This window comes from Channa argus, chromosome 15 (assembly GCF_033026475.1).
Source record: "Channa argus isolate prfri chromosome 15, Channa argus male v1.0, whole genome shotgun sequence".
NCBI lineage: Eukaryota > Metazoa > Chordata > Actinopteri > Anabantiformes > Channidae > Channa > Channa argus.
In genome coordinates this window covers 22189551-22203962 of record NC_090211.1, presented here as the reverse complement: position 1 = coordinate 22203962, position 14412 = coordinate 22189551, and the positions used below count along the sequence as shown (strand labels likewise).

The following is a 14412-nucleotide window of genomic DNA, read 5'->3' as shown; positions in this document are numbered from 1 at the left end:
AACTTCCCTCTGTCCTTAGCAAGTGACAGCAGAGGACAGTCCAAGGGCAGAAAGAGACCATTGATCAGCTGCACTGACTCCATCAATTGCACCAGGGTGTTTTCACCCCACTATAGCTGGGGTAGGAAACACGGGTAAAGCAAATATGAATCCAGATCCAGTCTGCAGTTTCCCTTCAGCAGCCCCTGCTGGGTATTTTCTGTACACACAACACCACACAGAGAAACTGCATTTAGCACCATCATATGATCAATTTCAGAACACAGGAAATGTGTGTTCCATCTAACTTGAAGGAAATTGTTCATATTATTTACTGAAGAAACAATTAGTAAAATACTGAGTAAAAGTATTTTTACTACTGTAGTATAAACCGTTTTAGTGAATCTGGCTAGTCCCATTGTTTCTTCAGAGTGATTTGGTTCTGAAGGAGTTAAAGGGTACAGGATTGGCCCCTTCCCAGTGGGCTGTGCACAGGCTGCTAGTGCTGAATTAGATTTCTCTGCCTCTCATCCTCCGCTGTCATGGCAACAGGTTGCAAAGCTGTGGGTCGGCCAGCCGAGGAGGGGTTTGTTGTAAGTTTCAGAAGTTGTTCCACAGCAGAACCGGACAGCACCGGAATGAGGTTTCTGTGAAGGCGGCTGTGAGCGGATCAGCACAGGGAGAGAAAGGTTTTCTACACAAGTAGGTGAAAGTTAATCCTGGGCTTTAAAATAACCAGACGTTAATGTCTGATTTGTGGGGTCTAGTGGTTGTTTTGTCTGATGTTACATGAGCAAACGCTCCTCAAAAGGTTTTAAAAGGTCCAAATAAATTTAAGATGAGATTGGTGGGAAGTAACAAAGTATATTTAATCAAGTGCTGTACGTAAAGAAATGTTTGAGGTACTTTTTTTCCCCCTCCGTGTATCTGACAGCTTTAGTTGCTTCGATTTAAAGCAAACAAAAATCCTCTGATTTATCAGGAAGTTGTTCATGTATTAGTAAGTAAAAGTATCGTTTCCACTGTGTAAAAATACTTTGTATATTAGCTAAATAATTTGTTGACGTAAATCCTACAAAGGAGACACTTGTTTGAACTGTCGGTGAGGTGTAGTAGAGTAAAAGTACAATGTTTCCCTCTGAAATGTAGAGCGAAGTATAAAGTATCATTATTTTGAAATATTCAAGTATGATTAAAGAAGGTCAGGTGAGCTGGTACCTGTCAATACCTGGTCAGTCCATCAGTTTTTTGTGTCTTTGGTGCCATCCCTGTAGGTCCCACAGGTCGTCATGTTTTCCCTGTCGGAGCTGGCACCTCTGAACCAGCATCAGAACCGCTTTAAACTGTTGAAGCCCTGGTGGGAGGTCTTCATGGACTACCTGGTGGTCCTGATGTTGATGGCCTCTGTCCTGGCTTGTACGGAGCAGCTGTCCAGGGACCAAGTCGTGTGCATTCCCTTAGATCCACTCGTCTCTGCGAACAGCAACCATCACCGTTCCTCAGCCAACAGTGATGTGGTTCTGACCCCGACACATGTTCCACACATCAGCCCAGATCTTCATCCTACAGCCCGAGGGAGACGCACATACCTGGTCTTCCAGCAGTATGTTTACATCAGTCAGGTACTGCAATACTGTATATTTATGTTATATTTATTATGTAGATGGTGATGCATTTATGGTGGATCACACAAATGGCTCTTTTAGGGCCACTGAAGGCAGCTGGCTTCAGCAAAGAAGCTTTAAAGCAGCATCATTCCTGTCACGATGAGTCAAACGCTTGAATTTTAATGTCGGAATTATGAGATTACAAGTCAAAACAGTGAATCAACTATGTGGTTAAAAATTGTTCAAAGTGAAATGTATCACTTTCAAACTGATATTTTTGAGACACTTGCAGAGAAATATGTGTGATGTGTGTGTGTTTAGGTTTGCTACCATAAGGCTTTGCCTTGGTGCTCCCGCTTCTTCCCCTATGTGGCCTTGCTGCAGTCTCTGGTGCTGGTAGCCAGTGGCTCCTTCTGGCTTCACTTCCCTCACACCTCCGCCTGCATAGAGCACTTCCTGGCCATTTTGGCAAAGTGCTGCGAGTCTCCGTGGACATCTCAGGCCTTGTCTCACGCCGCCCGGCAGGAGAATATCGAGGAGAATCAGCGAGAGAGACGGCCGCCCCGGCCTCCCCCCTCCCCTTCCTCACCCCCGGTGAGCCACACGAGGCATTCAAGCACAGACTCGGGCACAGACAGCCCGCTGTTAAAAAGGTCAGATAGTGTGTCCTCGGCCGTGCCGCCTTCTCCATGTCCTTCAGCACGCTCCTGTAACTCCACCATGTCGCCTGTGTCCCTGGCTTCCCGGGTCCCCTTTGCTTCCACCGAGCAGTCAGTTATGGTGGATAGTTCAAGGCAGGGGGTCAGCCTGGATAAAAGTGATGGGGAGCAGGCCAGGGCGCTGTTTGAAAAGGTCCGGAAGTTTCGGTCTCACTGTGAAAACTCAACCATCATCTATAAGGTGAGACAAAGCCTGGGCTTCTGGGTATTGCACATCTTCTTCATCCGTCAACCTTTAATTTATTTTGTCAAAGAAATAAAGGCTCCAGGATGAGATAAAAGGACCCCTTTCCTGGGAGAAAGACCAAGACCAAGAGTCTTGGGCTTGTGTCTTCTTGTTTTCATTTTCATTCTTTGTGCTCGTGTTTTGTGTAATTGTTCTGTCTTTGACAACACTTTCCATTCCCCTTGAAGAGCTTTGATTCTGGGATTTTTTGCATTAGTCCACCTCAATAATCCCCCCATGTCTTCGTGTTTACAGCAACCTGCTGTGAGTTAATCCTCTTGTGTCATCATTTTCCAAGAGCATAGCAGCTTGATTTGATCTTTTCGTGTGAGTTGATGGTTAAAAGTTTGGTTGCTTGTCGATAATTTATTGATGAACTCTCCTTTTATATGTTCAGGTCTACTTGGCTCAGACCATCTTCAAACTGCTTCTGGTGATGCTGATTGTGGTTTACACCATCCCTCTCCTCAGCTCCGTCTCCTTCACCCACACCTGTCTCCCAGAGGCGCAGGCCCTGGTGGGCTACTCCACCTTTGAGTGCATCCATGTGCTCTCCTCACTTCTCCGTAAATTGATGGTGGCCTACCTGACCCTGCTGGGGCTGTATGGCCTCCTGAACCTTTACACCATCAGCTGGATTTTACACAGGTGTGCAGAGACAAATACCTATAAAGTGCATATTTTAGAAGATTTTTAAATTTGCACTCATTTTTAAGGTGTTTTGCGGGGAAAAATGATCCCCGCTCGCAGTAACAATCCAAGGGAGAAAGATTGTGTGAATCAGCTCAAACAAGTTGTTAAAACAACGTTCATCATAGTTTCAGTGTTCAGTGCATGAAATGTAATTATTCCATTCACTCTCGCTCAGTCAACCTCGTTTCCAGCTGTGGGCAGCAGCTGTTTTCAAACAACAGAGATGCCAAGTGAAACCAGAGCTTTGGGCTTGAGTTGGAGAAGTTGCAAAACCTCCTTCAGAATCCCACTGAGGTGTTAAAGAGCCCGTCATTTCCAAACAGAGCTTTAAGGAGGGTGAATATTCAAAAAGAGCCATTATCTTTGCACATTTGAGCCAGTTTAATATTAGTTTCTGACTCAATATGTGACCAAAGAAAAAGAAAATAGCAAAGAAAAAATATGTTTAATGTAAATGACTAAATTTAGGAAAGTATGAAGTTTCCTGAATTTTCTCATCAGATTCTTAAACTTACTAGCAGCAAATTTGCACCAAATAAAGAAAAGATGTAACTGTACATCCACAGTTTTTGTAAAGTTGATTATTGTGTAAGTATATTGATATTTAATTTAACGCAATTTTTGAAAAATATGCAGAAAAGGTTGACACCTGTTGACACATTTAAGCATCACGCACAGGCTCTGATTGTCAAACAGCCTTTAAGCAGAACAAAGCCCATGAGGTTGAACATATCCTACTGTGGGCTGCAGTGTGTGATGTATTTCTTTAATGTCTGCTCCGTTTAGTTCTCTACAACACTACTCCTTCCACTCACTGAAGGAGCTGTGCTCCCTGAGGGACGTCCCAGACCTGAGGAATGACCTGGCCTTTCTTTTACACATGTTAGACCAGTATGACCCTTTGCTGGCCCGGCGTCTGTCTGTCTTTCTGTCCCCCATCAGTGAGAGCAGGCTGCTGGAGGAAAGCTTGGAGAGGCGCTGGGGGGAGGAGAAGCTGCACGCCATGACCAGTGTGGATGCAGATGGCTGCTCCAGACTGCAGCTGGTGGCCCTGCCGCGCCTCCCCCCAGCCCTCTTCACCCTCAGCCAGCTTCAGGTCCTCCAACTGGAGCTGATTACAGAGGCCAGGTTCACTGCACAGGTTGCCAACATGAACTCGCTCAGGTCAGTTGCATAGTTGTGTATATACATTTTAAAGAACGGAAATCTGATTATAACTTTGAATGTTATGATATCCACAGTACAATCATGTCTTTCTGTGTCTTTTATGTCCTACAACAGGGAGCTTCACCTCTACAACTGCACAGCAGCTGTGGATCCCAGTGCACTTGGAGTCCTCCAAGAGCGTCTGGAGGTCCTGCACTTCACCTTTACTCAGGCATCACAGATCCCCAGCTGGATCTTCTCCCTGCGCAGCTTGCATGAGCTCCACCTGTCAGGTCGCCTGAGCAGCGAGGGTGGGGTGGGTCGCAGCTGGGCACTGGGCAGCCTCCGCCAGTTGCGCCACCTCCGTGTGCTGGTGATTAGAGGGATGTTGCAGCGTGTCTCTGGGGAGCTGTGTGAGGTGGCAGGCAGCTTGGTGAGGCTGGAGATCTACAATGAGGGAACCAGGCTGCTGGTACTGACAGCTCTGAAGCGGATGGTCGACCTGACAGAGCTGGTGCTGCAGGACTGTCAGCTCGAGCGTTTGCCCTCCGCCCTCATGGCTCTGAGCAACCTGCGGACACTCAACCTGCAGCATAATAACTTGAGAACTCTGGAGGAACTGCTCAGTCTGGCTCATCTGCGACGTCTCTCCTGCCTCAGACTTGCCAATAACCGTGTTCTGGCAGTGCCAAATAGTGTTGGTGTGCTCCGAGCCCTAGAGATCCTGGATCTGTCCTACAATCAGATCCGGACACTTCCCCCAGCTCTCTTCACTCTCCGCAGCCTTCGTCGACTCCTGTTGGCCAGCAACCTGTTAGAGGAGCTGCCTGTGGAGGTGAAGGCACTGAAGCTGCTCACAGAGCTGGATCTAAGTGGGAACAGGCTTGAGAACTTGCCCCCAGATCTTTTCAGTAGGTGTTTGGAGCTTCGCATCCTAAATGTAGCTCACAACTCACTCAGTGTATTACCCGGAGGGGTTGGAGCTTTGAGTCATTTGTGCAGGTTGGACTTGCGCAGTAACAGTCTGGAGGAACTGCCTGCTGAACTGGGTTGCTGCTCCAGGCTGCATGGAGGTGGTCTGCTGGTGGAAGAATGGTTGTTCCTTTCGTTGCCTCCCCCTGTCAGGGATTTCCTGAGCCGTTCTGCCCCTCCCCCAGGTACATACTCAGAGGGTCATGTCCGGCCTGAGTCTGACAGTTTCCCGTACTTCCCTCCTACTCAGTGGAGCTTCTCTTCAGCTCTGGAGTCACAGATATAACAATGATGTAATGACATCATGCTAACACTGACACTAACTTTTTTAGTGGCATATTTTTACACCTCTATGGGATTTTTTTTTAAATGATTAGCTATTCTTTAAGAATGTAACATTCCTGTTAGGCGTTGTAATGCAAGACTTATATATTTTAGAATAATACAATGTCTAACAGAAGCTAAAATGTTTACAAAATGTTTTTTTATAAACATTGCAGGTACATGCAGTCATAGTAATAAATTCACTAAATCATGCAAAATGCATGTTTTCCAGGCCTGGAGAGAAGGTGTGGTGGTGTTTATGGATCAAAAAGTTCAAGTAGACATGACGTGTAAAGAAATGCAGGACTAAAAATGACAAATTCAATTTATGTATCATTGCTGTGTACAAAACATTACAGTAGGGGGCTTTGAAATTTCTACAAATTAATTTCTACAAAGTACGACAAAAAATTATGAAAAGGCCCTTAAATAAAAATGTGAAGTGTTTTGTTAAAAATCTCCAACAGCTGCAAATAAATAAATAATCTTTGAAGAAAAAAAAATGATTCAACATATTATAGAACACACAGTATTTAAAGACTGACACACTTATGGGATAAATACATTTCAGTTAAAGCAAATCAGTAGACTAAGGAATACATTTATATAGTTGAGGGTAACTTAATGACACCCTCAACTATATACATACATTCCATCAGAAACATGATTACATTTTACATTAAACAAACAAATAGTGGATGAAATGATAATAAAGAAAATAATAAAACAAATTAAAAGAGGGAAATATATATATATATATATATATATATATATATATATATATATATATATATATATATATATATATATATATATATATATGTGTGTGTGTGTGTGTGTGTGTGTGCACACATCCAGACATCTACTAAAAAGCAAATAACTTATTTATTAAAGCAAAATATGACATAATGTTTGATATTTATCAGTGTTTTTATATTATCAAAATAAATTGTGCGTATTAACACATAGATATTCAGTTATGTGCTCTGTCCCTCACAGGTTCCCGTACATGGAGGCCAGTGCCGCTGCGTCCCGCTTTTTTAACCTGCGGGGGACTGCGGCACATTTTTTGCCCAATCACAGGCCGCGCTAACCGGTGATTTTCTGCATCTACCAATCACGATAACGCACTGAAGCGGAGGCGGGTCTTCCGGTTAGTCGTATAACCCAAATGAGGCCTGCCCATGCGGTTCTGATCTAAAGGTTCACGCAGTAGCTAACACCGAAAAGGTAAGAATGCACTATTGAATTTATGATACCCTCTGGGGAGATTTGTAAGGTTTTATTGACTTACAGAAAGTGGTAAATTAGTTTCATAATTGCTAAATGTGCAACTACGTTATTCCAGAATTAAAACATGTTCCTTCATTGTTTGCTTGAGCTAGCTTTCGTTTTGTAGCCCAGCTTAGTTAGCTTAGTTAGCTTAGCCAGCCTTCCGTTCTTCCTCATATTAGTTTATTTCACTTGGCCATACATATTTATAATCCTGATAAAGTGTTCATTATAATTCTAGTATTATGTCCATTTGTCCGTAGTTGTGTTGTAGTCTTATCAGAATAGCCTTCCCATTCAGCGACTTAGCTTGCCACGTTAGCATTGGTTATGCAACACAATAGTTTTGTGTGTAGCGTAGAAGCTAACCGGTCTGGTTAATCCGGCGGAGTCGGCTGAAGTCCGATGATGTGTTTTACTTGCTAGTAATACTGGAATGAAAGTGTCACAGGGCACAGAATGCTTACACACAGCTCTCAAAGTGTAAAAATAAAAATGCGTGCGCTCTCGAGTTTCACTGCGTTAGCCAGCTTAGCTCCCACTGACCTCGCATATTTGAATGGGGGCGCAAACTACAAAGATCCTTGGAGGATTTGCATTTGTACTGCTTTCACTACTCATACGGAGATTTTAACTTGTAAACAATCGCCCATCATACTTAAATTACGTAAATATTAATATTTAAATGTGGAAAAGTCTGGCACAGACCAACAGGTAAGCTTTGTAAAAAGACCTTCTGTTCACTTGCACAATTGTGCAGTAAACTGGAACGAAAGTCTAAAGTAAAAAATATGAGGGAGTTATTTCTAGTTATCATTTGAAAAGCAGTGGTCTGCGTTGCTAAAGATTTGTTAAACTAACATAACAGATTAAGGATGAAGATACTTCTGACAGTTTCAGCCACATTAACTGATCTCACAGAGACTGGCAGGTCAACACTTTGCTTCCCTCATTTCAGACACAATGGCTGAGAATGACGTTGACAATGAGCTGCTCGATTATGAAGAAGATGAAGAGCCCCAGGGAGCCCCAGAGAGTGCAGCACCTACAGGAAAGAAGGAGGTGAAGGGCTCCTACGTTTCCATCCACAGCTCCGGCTTCAGAGATTTCCTGCTCAAACCTGAGCTTCTCCGTGCCATCATTGACTGTGGATTTGAACATCCTTCTGAAGGTGAGGCGTGTTTGGTTGTTTTGATTATGTGTAGAATTTAGTCAGAAAGGGACTTGTGTTAAGGTCTGAGAAAGATTGTGGTAATATAGGAACAAAACACGTTGTGCCTGAAATTATGAAAACAAAATTTCCTCCATTTAATCAGACCACAATATGTCTTAATCCCAAAACATCTGCTGTGAAGTTCTGAACATAACACTATAGTTAGTTATGTAGGGTTGTTGGGAAGCAGAAGGCCGCAGTTTCAAATCCCACCCAACCAGGTGTGGCCCCGCCCAGCAATCAGAGGCCACCATTTTGGCATCTTGATTGGGATCTACTTAAACAGGGAACAAGAGAAGTTAATGATGCACAACATACACAAATTTGTGCTTTTTTTTTTTTTGTATAAAAGTTGTGTAACTGTACACTGAATCTGTGCACCTGCTTCTCAATTGTATCTCCAACTGAAAAATGATGAGAAAAGATGTGATGATGAGCTGCTGCTGCTACCACTTAAATGAATAATAAACTGCAAAGTTCAGTGAACTTGCATAGTACATTGCATTCACTACCTAAACTTTACTAAAATGCTAAAACCATTTTATTACAACTTTCTGGAACCACACTGTAACCACTGGAGTTAAATGTATTAACGTTGCAGCTGGGTGTGAGATGTTTTCCAAATGGAAACTGTCACTGCTTGCAAGCACCAGGCTCTGTGCTGTTGCAATGCTGTGGCTTAAATAACTTTTTGCATGTTTTCTTGTTTGTGTGTGTTCAGTCCAGCATGAGTGCATCCCACAAGCCATCCTCGGCATGGACATCTTGTGCCAGGCAAAATCTGGTATGGGCAAGACTGCCGTGTTTGTGCTTGCCACTTTGCAGCAGATCGAACCTGTAGATGGACAGGTTAGTACGTAGATTTCCTGCAAGAGGAATGATACTGTTTATGTATGTGGTCCTGTCGAGGACGTCATTACGTCCAGTTGTGATTTATTATTTAATGTACACGGGTATATTTGCATGTTGCAGCAGCATAAACTGCATATGCAGAGGGCAAATATTTGAATGTTTGCACTTCACTCGTCTTGTATCTGAGTCTGTTTTTCTGTCTGTGTTCCTCAGGTGTCTGTATTAGTCATGTGCCACACGCGAGAGCTGGCCTTCCAGATCAGTAAAGAGTATGAGCGCTTCTCCAAGTACATGCCAAATGTAAAAGCAGCCGTTTTCTTTGGTGGTCTGGCCATCAAGAAGGATGAGGAAGTGTTGAAGAAGAACTGCCCTCACATTGTTGTTGGAACGCCGGGTCGCATCCTCGCTCTTATCCGGAACAAGACCCTCAGTCTGAAGAACGTCAAGCATTTTGTCCTGGATGAGTGTGACAAAATGTTGGAGCAGCTAGGTGAGTATTTGTTATTGAGGTTTTCTGTGAAACACTAAGTAATGAAACAACACAAGCAACAAATACTGGGGCTGGTTGCTTAATTCTTTTCGAGATCAAATCCTCGATTCAGAATCTTGTGATCTCTTTTTGTCAGCAGGGACTTTGACTAGGTTCAATTAAGCTCTGTTTTCCTTCCCAACCGTTTACAACCTGTGACTCAGCTCCTTCTTTGCACTCCCTCCCTTACCTGACAACCCTGATATGTTCACTGTCCCGTCTGACAAACACTCCCTGCTGCTGTGTGTGTGTCTGTCTCTATATTACATTTGTCTCATAGTTGACTGAATAGGATCCTTCAGTTATGCAGCAGAGCTTGTTTTAATTTGTTACTAGAGCAACTGAAGGAGCAGGGAGGAACAATACTGTTCATGTGAACCAGGCTGCTGCTGTGGTCACATCACTTCCTGATATAATGACCCACATGTTATTGCCTGTGCCTGTACAGTGTGTGTGTGACAGTAGGTTTTGTTTGCTTGCACCTTGTTAATTTTATGTATTTTGTATTAATAAAATACACATTCTTTACACTGTGGCCCAGTAAAATGTGGCTCAGTCATTCATGGACTGCAATAAACAGGCAGGTAGCTTTTCTATTTTTAGCAATCAGCATATTCTGTATAGAGATCAACAAAGGGACCAGCACTGGAAAGTGCAGATGGATGCTTTGGATATTGTTTATGGCATGAAAGTTTGACTTTGATATAGTTATGATTTCTGACTGGATAAAGGCTATGTGCATTTTTCAGACTTCACTGTGTCGAAGTCTGTCCTCATTGTGATGTCTTTGGAAATACGATAAGCTCAACCCAACCACATCCAGAGCTTAGACTGGCCGGGTTTGGGGGAGGGTTTGGTTCGAAAGTTAACATTTAAAACGTGATTCAGCCTTTTCTTTCCTGTTGCTTCTACAGTTTGGTCTTGATTAAAATCACCAAGAGCTGACTTGACACTGCTTTATCTGAGTAACCAAAGAAAATCATCTGGGCAGCATGTGCACTGCACTTTACTGATGAAAAACAGCAGTGAAGACCAGTTTTATTAAAAACAACTTTGTATTAATACTCTGCCATTACAGAAAGTTGTTTATTTCCACCTTTACCAGCTGGTACATGGAAAACTTAAACAATAATACAACCTTTTTTTTCTTTGGCATAATGACTTATTTATTGGTTTTCCAAGCCTTCAGCTCTGTTTCTGTGTAAACAGATCTAGCACTGCCACCTTTTACAAGTGAATGACTTTCACTACTACACCACCTATTGTAGCAAAGTGTTTTTAGCCATTTAAATTCTGTAGTTAAAAATCTAACTTGCCCCTGAACGTTTGTTTCTGCATCTGTGCATCTCTGTTGTAGAGATGACAAAGACATGTGGAGGTGTGTTCTGTTCTCACTGCAATCGTGTGTTTTTGTGTGACAGACATGAGGCGTGATGTGCAGGACATCTTCAGGATCACTCCCCATGAGAAGCAAGTCATGATGTTCAGCGCAACACTGAGCAAAGAGATCCGACCGGTCTGCCGCAAATTCATGCAGGATGTGAGTGAATCTGCACTGTTTGTTTCAATGCAGCTTTGTCCCTGAATCAGGAATTGAAGCTGGTGTACGTTGAATTAAATTTTTTTAGCTGCTAGATGCTCACGTGGTTTCTGTCTCATACAGCCCATGGAAGTTTTTGTGGATGACGAGACCAAACTCACACTGCACGGCCTGCAACAGTACTACTGCAAGCTAAAGGACAGTGAGAAGAACCGCAAGCTCTTCGACCTGCTCGACGTGTTGGAGTTCAACCAGGTGTGTGGTGTCTGTCATATTGTAATCCAACAAAAGCCAGTGACGCTCCTGCTCCTCTTGTCTTATTAAAAAGTTTCCGTGTTAAATGTTTAACCATCGTTGAGTATTTGGGGAAACATCCCACCGCTCCACACGTACACAGAAGTTAGTTATCCAATCAGACGAGCAGAGATCAAACAAAGGGGAAATTGAACCAGGGCAGCTAATTGTCGTTTGGTCGGTAGTAATTCAATACTGTTCAATACAGTAAAAGTGCTGAGAGAAATTCAGGCCCCTACTGCTGTTTCATTATCTGTGTCTTACCTCTAGGTGGTCATCTTTGTCAAGTCAGTGCAGCGCTGCATTGCTTTGTCACAGCTGCTGGTGGAGCAAAACTTTCCTGCCATCGCCATCCACAGGGGGATGGCTCAGGAGGAGAGGTGAGGCGTTCACACACCTCTTTATCACAAACGCATGTTCTCTAAATGCTGAGCGTGTTTGTGGGGGCTGAGACCTCATCAGTTAACTCAACACTTCGCTGATGCTGCCCGTTAATGCCCACAGCAGCTGTGTTAATAATCCTCCCTGGCTCTGTCCACACCCTAGGCTGTCTCGCTATCAGCAGTTCAAAGATTTCCAGAGGCGGATCTTGGTGGCTACAAATCTGTTTGGTCGAGGAATGGACATCGAGAGAGTCAACATCGTCTTCAACTACGACATGCCAGAAGATTCTGACACTTATCTGCACAGGGTGAGTGCTGCAGGAGGGAGCTGAGCGAACAGGTTTGTCTTTGTGGCTCGCTGTAACCGCAGCCTAATCCGCTCTTTCATCCCGTCTCTCCCCTCGCCAGGTTGCCCGCGCTGGCAGGTTCGGGACCAAAGGCTTGGCCATAACCTTCGTGTCAGACGAGACCGATGCCAAGACTCTGAACGATGTGCAGGACCGCTTTGAGGTCAATGTGGCCGAGCTGCCAGAGGAGATCGACATCTCCTCTTACAGTGAGTGTGCTGAGCCGCGGAGATATTGGATCTGCTTAATGTGCCCCTGCTCTGAGAGGGAATTCATGTTTTTCATATTTACTTTTTTATGTGGGAATCCATGTTCTACCTTCTTAAAAAGCCCCGCATCTTAGTTTTGTGTTAGTGTAAATCATTTTGTCAAAAACACATTTTTAGACTCTAAACATCAGAAGTCAAGAAACGGTCAAGTCATAAGAAACGAGGTCATGTAGGTTCCAACCAACGACGACAGGATTACGTGTGGTTTCCTTTCCTGCGGTCACCTGATGAACATTAAGAACAATAGTAAATAATAAAAACCAAGTAGACTTTGAATTCCAGACAGAGTAAAGTACAGGAAATGAATATTAAATGCCAATATCCAAAATGTGGCTTTAGTAGAAAACTGCATTAAAAAGGCCCAGAACACAACAGAGAGACTAATTGTTCAAAGGCAGTAGTTTGTCATTTAGCAGCTTCACAGTTAAACCTCATTAGGATCTGACTGGTTTTATCGGTTTCCTGAAGAGTAAAGTAAACCAGTCAACAGCTCTCTGCAGCCTTCAGACTGATACATGAGGAGTTAAATCAAATGAGCTCGTAGTTAAAGTTAAATAAAAGCGTGTTTGAACACTGAACTACGTGTGTGCAGAGCTCAGATCAGCGGATTTGGCCCAATACTAGAGGACATGGAGGCAGCTGCAGTGTTTTAAGTCGAAGCTGATCCGTTCAGATGTTTAATTTCATGCGTTTTCACTTTTAAGATTATGAGGCATAAATGTGCTGCTGCCTGCTCTTGTCTGCTGTCCATGTGCAGCTTATGTCAAATGACTCTAATGGCAGAACAGATGTCCTTTACACAGTGCCAGCTGGCAGAGGTTGACGAGTATTTGGTAGAAACCAGCTTATTCACACGTCTGACGCGAGGATGCATTGGTTCTTTTGTACGAACCCATTGGTCAACATGGTTTTATACCAACATGGCTGAGAAATCCATGTTCTCCAGTAGAAATCAAGCTATAGAAGTGTAGTTTCTAGGGTCCTAATGACAGAAACCACCGAAGAGCAGGTAAACATTCAGTGACATCGCAAACGTGCATGAGCTCTGACTGTTTCTGAACAGTTTAAAATGTAGAAAACAATCCTAGAAATACAGACAGAAAAGCAAAAACCGAACCTGAATTAATCTCAGGACCTGCAAACAACAGCAGTCCAGTACCAGTGTTGGTGTTGCGCCGTTGAAGTCACCGCGAGCTCGTCGGCTTTAAGCAGCTGCTGTGATTAAACCTTCAGCCATTTTGGCATCTGTAGACAACAGTTGTAGTCTCATTAAATCTGTACATGTTTAAACTGCTGGTGAAAAGTTGGTATGCTCAGCTGTTCCTCATCATGTCTGTCCCTCTCTGTCCCTCCTCAGTCGAGCAGTCCAGATGAGTCCTCCAGCCAAGCAGGTGTCTCCTCTCTGTGGATCCCATGTCTTGTATTTGGATGTACTTCACTGATTTGAAATCTCTGCGTGTTCCCTGTGCTTACCAAACATTTTTATTGTCAGTTTGTGGGGCAATGGTTGGTTTTAATTTGTCTTTTACTTTTTTGATGCTCAATGACATTAAAACTTTTTATAAAAATGCCATTTTTACTATTGTTGTCTGTTGTGAGGCCCTTCTAGTCTCTGCCACAGCGCTGAGCCCCAGGGATGCATTCAGATGTAGTTCTGAGGAACTCGCAAAAGTGATTCTTAGCCGGTGAAACTACTTTGTATCACGTGGTTTGTTTTTATTCCCCACTGAAACCTTTAGGAAATAATTGAGTAGTCATGTAGTTATTGAAACAGCTTTGGCTTATATGGCAGCTCCTGCTTTTTTTTTTAAATTTAGAATTCCTTTAAGTGACAAGTGATGTCCTACTGGTGAATCTGCATATTTTAATACAAATGTGTCACAAGCCACTGTATAATCTGTATCTCTTGTCTTGGATTTTAGTTATTAAAACACTTCACAACAACTGCATTGACAAAATTTCAATTGTATTTACAGATATTAAGGGTGCAAATGCAATTTATCACTGCAAGCAGCAGCAAACCACTTGTTTGGTGCATTCCTGTGGG

The 14412-nt window shown here is 43.3% G+C and overlaps 2 protein-coding genes across 2 annotated transcripts; both read left to right on the top strand.

Annotated features, from left to right (window-relative positions):
* Positions 1–520: 520 nt before the first annotated feature.
* Positions 521–6402, top strand: si:ch211-106h11.1 (volume-regulated anion channel subunit LRRC8D). Its single transcript, XM_067478394.1, has 6 exons — positions 521–681; positions 1254–1601; positions 1908–2486; positions 2929–3179; positions 4011–4388; positions 4506–6402. The coding sequence occupies exons 2-6, from the start codon at positions 1269–1271 to the stop codon at positions 5626–5628; spliced, it is 2664 nt and encodes an 887-aa protein (XP_067334495.1). The 5' UTR covers positions 521–681; positions 1254–1268; the 3' UTR covers positions 5629–6402.
* Positions 6403–6737: 335 nt separating this feature from the next.
* On the top strand, positions 6738–14309 carry ddx39ab (DEAD (Asp-Glu-Ala-Asp) box polypeptide 39Ab). The gene is made up of 10 exons (XM_067476280.1): positions 6738–6896; positions 7897–8109; positions 8873–9000; positions 9217–9493; positions 10954–11072; positions 11196–11327; positions 11637–11746; positions 11913–12057; positions 12158–12305; positions 13723–14309. The coding sequence occupies exons 2-10, from the start codon at positions 7902–7904 to the stop codon at positions 13737–13739; spliced, it is 1284 nt and encodes a 427-aa protein (XP_067332381.1). The 5' UTR covers positions 6738–6896; positions 7897–7901; the 3' UTR covers positions 13740–14309.
* Positions 14310–14412: the final 103 nt, after the last annotated feature.

Excerpts from the sequence above, each read along its gene's own strand:
- si:ch211-106h11.1 (XM_067478394.1), top strand. The coding sequence starts at position 1,269 with ATGTTTTCCCTGTCGGAGCTGGCACCTCTGAACCAGCATCAGAACCGC. Across the intron at positions 1,602-1,907 it reads AGTATGTTTACATCAGTCAG|GTTTGCTACCATAAGGCTTT; the intron begins GTACTGCAATAC and ends GTGTGTGTTTAG. Across the intron at positions 3,180-4,010 it reads ATCAGCTGGATTTTACACAG|TTCTCTACAACACTACTCCT; the intron begins GTGTGCAGAGAC and ends TGCTCCGTTTAG.
- ddx39ab (XM_067476280.1), top strand. The coding sequence starts at position 7,902 with ATGGCTGAGAATGACGTTGACAATGAGCTGCTCGATTATGAAGAAGAT. Across the intron at positions 8,110-8,872 it reads ATTTGAACATCCTTCTGAAG|TCCAGCATGAGTGCATCCCA; the intron begins GTGAGGCGTGTT and ends GTGTGTGTTCAG. Across the intron at positions 11,073-11,195 it reads GCCGCAAATTCATGCAGGAT|CCCATGGAAGTTTTTGTGGA; the intron begins GTGAGTGAATCT and ends TGTCTCATACAG.